The sequence below is a fragment of the Sceloporus occidentalis genome, unplaced genomic scaffold (genome assembly GCF_023333645.1).
Source record: "Sceloporus occidentalis isolate IW3139 unplaced genomic scaffold, rSceOcc1.0.p SCAF_51, whole genome shotgun sequence".
Lineage (NCBI taxonomy): Eukaryota > Metazoa > Chordata > Lepidosauria > Squamata > Phrynosomatidae > Sceloporus > Sceloporus occidentalis.
Genome location: NW_028317031.1, coordinates 1,058,957 through 1,064,414, shown reverse-complemented (window position 1 = coordinate 1,064,414; position 5,458 = coordinate 1,058,957). Strand labels below are relative to the sequence as shown.

Sequence of the window (5,458 nt, the reverse complement as noted above, 5' to 3'; positions counted from 1 at the left end):
GCAATTGAACCTTCCACCTCCCGCTGCGCACAGACGCCAGATGGCTTAGACAGACACAAAGCTTTTTCCTGTCACGTGATACACGATCCCATGCGCCGGAAGTGACGCTGTTCCTGAGGCGGTGCTGAAATTTATGGACCGCGGACCGTGCGGACTGGGGAGTGTTCGCTTGGAAGCTGATAGCAGGCACCGGACAGGGGCATTACCGGCATTGTGCGGGAGGAAAAATGTCGATGGAAGACCCGTTTTTCGTTGTGAAAGGGTGAGTACAGCGGAGCTTTGCCAGATAAATGTAAAGACGGGCCTGGGCTGGCTGTGAAGCGGGGTATTGGACAGAATTATGAATGGGGATTTGGCTCTGGGAGGCTGGGCTGTGGTGGTAATACTTCACACGCAGTGCTTATGCTCTTACATGATTAGTAGTATTGGTGAATACCATTGTCTCACAAAAGGATGGGAAGGGATGTATACAATGAGGAGGGGCGGGGGTATCGTGTTTACATATGGGGTGGGCGGGGCTGGTGGGGGTAGTGTTTACATACATTGGGGGATGGGTTGTTCTGTATCATATCAGATCATAAAGATTTATAGATGTCCCTGTAACAATACTATTTCTTTTAAATCTCCTATACTGTTTTGTATTTATTATTGTTAAACTTTATCATTTGGAACTGTAGTATGGCCAAAGTACGGCTTCCACAGGTTGGTAACTCATGCGCTTATAATTTAAGTCCGTTTCGGATGGCGTGGCTTATTAAACAGCGTATGATAATGAGATCACCAGTCACTGTTAGTTATCAAATATTCTAAGTAATAGGAGTAGTTACATTACATCACACTTAAAGAGCTCCAACTGTTTCCATGACGATATTACAATGGGGAGAGTGAAAATTAACAATACCATTAAAATGGATAATACACAAAATAAATAGATAAAGAGAAGCTCGTGTGAGTTTACACTCTATATAGTAAGGCTGTAAGGACCCTCGTTACCTAATGTATCGGTCTGTTTTAATCTATCCATTCTAGCTTTGTCAGAATGTATGGACGGTAGTGCTGTATAAGTAAATAATATCATATCGATAAAATAAATCAGATCTTATCTATTTTATAGTATTCTAATACAATATGTTTATCAGTTGTTCATACTATTTTTTTTTTATTATTATTATTATTATTGTAAGCTCTTTTTCAAACTTTCTCACCTTCCGTTGGAACCTTGTAAATAAATATTACAAATATGACTTTTTTTGGTACAAAAAGTATTGAAAGTAGTTTCCAGGTTTGGGTCAGCTCTAATAAGCACATTACACATCAGGTTATTGGGTATGGTTGCTGTTGTATCTGCCTTCTCGTTCCCTAAATACCTGCGCATGTTTTAGGAGTAAAATATGAATTCTGTTTGCAGGGAGGTCCAAAAAGCAGTAAACACAGCACAGGGGTTATTCCAACGATGGACAGACCTGCTTCAGGACCCTTCCATTGCCACTCGAGAAGAGTTGGACTGGACTACCAACGAGCTGCGCAACAACCTGAGAAGCGTCGAATGGGACCTTGAGGACCTGGATGAGACCATTAATATCCTTCTACATTTAAAGCCCATGCGCCAGAATGAGCTTCTTGTTTTATTAGTAGTTTCTATTCGTTATTCTTTCCACTTTCAGTGATATGATGCCTAATAAAGTTCTCGTTCAGCTCTTGTGAGATCTCCTAAAGCTATATAGCTATTATGTTGGGTTGAACAAACCGTAGCAGTCACATCATTCACTATGATCATTGAATAGCTTTCTGCAACAATCCAAATGTGCTGCCCCAGAACTTACGGTTCAGCAGCCTCAGCGAGGTGTATCAGTGTTTCCCATTGTCGCTCACACATACCACCTCGTCGGGTGTGAGTGTGTGGGGTTTTCTACCCTTTGAATATATCTACACAGAATGGCTTTTCCTTAACCTTCTTTCACGTATAGTGGAATCCAATCCTCGCAAGTTTAGTCTGGATCCAGCCGAGATGAGGCAGAGAAAGGCATTTATCAGTGAAACCCGTCAGTGTGTGAAGGTGAGTAGCACTGCGGGAATACATTTTATTTGGGCTCTGCGTGTGACACAGTGTCATTTGGAATAAAACAATATATAGTTTGGATGAGACCGTTACCGGTTTTCATAAAGGACTATGGTTTCCAGAACTGTGATATTAGAATTAAGACCTAGTGGAATTGTAATCCTTGTTATAGACATTCTTAAAATCGTTGGTGTCTTAATAATGCTGCTTATTACTCCGCAGGACCGATCACGGTTTTAGTTCAAATTGTTTTGTAAATGCCGTTAAGTCTGTCTCTCCTAGAACAAATGATCAGTTGAGTGTTGGTGGTCACGTCCACAAATAATGCTCTTTGCTGTAAAAGAAGAACCTCACCCAGGGAGGTTAATCTTATTAATAGAATTAAAACGTTAGCTCACTTGGCTACAACACGTTTATTTCTGTTAAGTTTGCAAGTGCATTGACTTTAAATTTTAGATGGAAGTTTTTCCCTATTTATTAACTATACGTGCATCAAGATTAATTTATTATTTCCTAAACACTTTTGCAACACGGGGTAGCAAAAATAAAATAACAGGCATATTAAAACATGTTAACATTCTGGTACAGAAGGAGAAGGCGGCTCTCTTGTGATCTTACAGTCTATTCTAAACGCATCCAGTATTCCAATATATATTCTAAAAGCTGGTTTAAATACAGATTTCCAGACTCACTAATTTGTCATTTTGGCGTCGTGCAGGAGATGAAAGATCAGATGACCAGCCCCTCCGCACAGGCCTTGGCTGAGAGGAAAAACAGACAGGTGAGAAAAGCTGCATTTTTTCCAAGTTGTTGATACTTGGATTGCTTGGTATTTTGGTCTCTTGGGTGATTTTCCAAGGGTCGCTGCGTTTACTAACCATGGGCTCGTGCTGCCATTATCTGCTTTTGTATCCTAACCGCGTGGTGTAGTACCCTACATACAGGCTACGGGGGATGCCCCTCTTTTCTTCTGGCAGTTGGGTGGTAGCAGATTTGAGAAATGATATGGGAATAATACTGTAGTCCGTGTTTTGAAAGCTGTGTGGGGGGAGCAGTAATTTGAGTTAATTAGATATAGGGTGATAGAAAATCTCTTTCTTTCCTCCTTTTTAAAATTGTTTCTAAATTATATCTTACTGGTGTGTCCAAGCGTCACTACATACGTGACCAGATACACGAAATCTTATAAAACTTGAATTATGTCTGTCCCATGCATGCATAATTGATATCTAAAGCATTTGTATTATCGCTAGACACCCACAGTTCAGTATAACAGCCCCTTGAATTTATGTAAGGGATTTGTTTTTTTTGAGGGGGGGGGGTTTGTTGCAATCCCAGTATTCTGTGTGATAATTTGTGGTGTTTGTTTTAGGCACTCCTGGGAGAAGGGAAGAAGCCTGGTTGGAATCCTGAAGCAGACAAATACAAGGGCTTGGACAATGACCTTCAAACCGCTAACTCACAGTTTCTAGAAGGCCAAGTTTCACAGCAGCAGGTAAGATGCGGGCGATACACGGTCAGTGAGCTTGCACACCTTCCGAGAACGTCCTGGTAGATCTGTCCGTGGCCTGTCAGAAAGATTTACCTTTTGTATAACCTACCACCAGAATTAACTATTACGTGTTAGGATTATGCTATCCTGCATCTAATTCACCAGTAAATTAAACAAACACTTCTTTGGTATCTGTATACAAGGTTTGCTAGTACATTTTATCACAAGCACAGAAATCACTTTCTTCTCAATTACTGAGACCTTCTATCCCGTCCTTCACCCCTCACAGTCATCGAGGTAGATCTGTGTCGGTTGTGTGCTGTCTTTGCTCACACGCAAGTATTTAAAATGTATTTATTTTTAATACCTATGTTTTGATCTGCGTTCCCTCCTAGCTTATATTGGAGCAACAAGATGAGGATCTAGAACTGGTGTCTGGGAGCATTGGAGTCTTGAAGAATATGTCCCAGCGTATTGGGAATGAGCTTGATGAACAAGCTGTGTAAGTGTTTTCATTCTAAAAGGTAGCGGTTTGTAAATGCAGTCATTCTAGGGCTTTCGCTGCAAGTTCACACATTACTATATAGTATTTTTTTTTACAAATAACTCCATAGGATGTTGGATGACTTCTCGCATGAATTGGATACCGCACAATCCCGCATGGATAATGTCCTGAAGAAATTAGCTAAAGTGTCGCACATGACAAGTGGTGAGTGTAAAGACAGGTAAAGCAATCGTGTATCATTTCTGGTATATATTACCCAGCACGAAGAGCTCAGTGTTCATGACATCTAATTCAGTAAAGTGTAAATGGCCAAGCTCTTCTGAAGCGGGCTTGGTTGGCCCTGTATAATGTATAGTTAAATCAGTGATTCCCTAGAGGCCATGACACTGGTTGAAGTACACCTTCATGCACAGCCAGCTCAGCTTTTCTAACTGGGAAAGTTCCGTGGGACTGGCCCATGAATGATTGTGATGATCGGCGCTACTGCGTTGGAGAGTTTTTTTAAATGGATACAAAAATGAGGCTAGTGAATTAAGAGCAGTAAATCAGTTTAACTTGTTTGCACTGAGCATAGTGAAAGATGTTACAAATACAGTCCTCGAGGCGTCTACATTAAACATTCATTCAAATTTTTTTCAGGCAAGCATGCGCAGAATTCCTGTCCTGTTTGCAGCCCTTGATGCTTAGAAATACACAAAGAATTTATAGTATTTTTTAACAGTATTTTCCTTCTGAAACAATTATTAGCCGGTATAGCTCAATAACTCATTTCCTATGTATACAGGAACTTATTTATTGAGCTGTATTTGCAGGGTCTATTGGAAGTCCTTGTTTTAAGTAAAATGTTGTTGATGGCATTTACTAAATGTGTATTTCAATCTATAATCGTCCTAAAAGGGCTGGTAACGCATGTGAAATTGTTAGTTGAGTCCTGTTTTAGGTACACAGGTTCTTGTTGTGTCCGGCCGCTAATGAAATGTCATTCTGCCCATTTTGCAGATCGGAGGCAGTGGTGCGCCATCGTTGTGCTGCTTGCACTTCTGCTAGTGGTCCTCATCCTGTTCTTCACACTGTGATTGAGAAGGCAGCTTCGGCGTTAGATTATCTTACAACACTATGGACAATACCACTAGGACACGGAATAGTGTGGAGTGAGTTGGCATTGCTGTGACAATGGGCATTGGTAATGTCTACTTCATGGCCTATTCACATACATAGTACTCAGTCTAAAGTTTTTGAGGCTTAATCTACACACTTTGTTACACTTTTTCAGAGTGTACATGTCAACACTTGCCTAGTTACACAAGGCAGTGGACTATTCCTGCAATGTATTATGTCACATGTTACCTCGTCTGTACTTCCGGAAGGAGATTACAACCTGTGAGTGAATATTCACAAGAGC

General features: G+C 40.8%; 1 protein-coding gene across 1 annotated transcript; it reads left to right on the top strand.

Annotated features, from left to right (window-relative positions):
* The first annotated feature begins 227 nt into the window (after positions 1-227).
* Positions 228-5,132, top strand: LOC149288401 (syntaxin-6-like). Its single transcript, XM_089491735.1, has 8 exons — positions 228-262; positions 1,409-1,578; positions 1,962-2,056; positions 2,778-2,840; positions 3,432-3,554; positions 3,947-4,053; positions 4,166-4,260; positions 5,056-5,132. The coding sequence occupies exons 1-8, from the start codon at positions 228-230 to the stop codon at positions 5,130-5,132; spliced, it is 765 nt and encodes a 254-aa protein (XP_089347861.1).
* Positions 5,133-5,458: the final 326 nt, after the last annotated feature.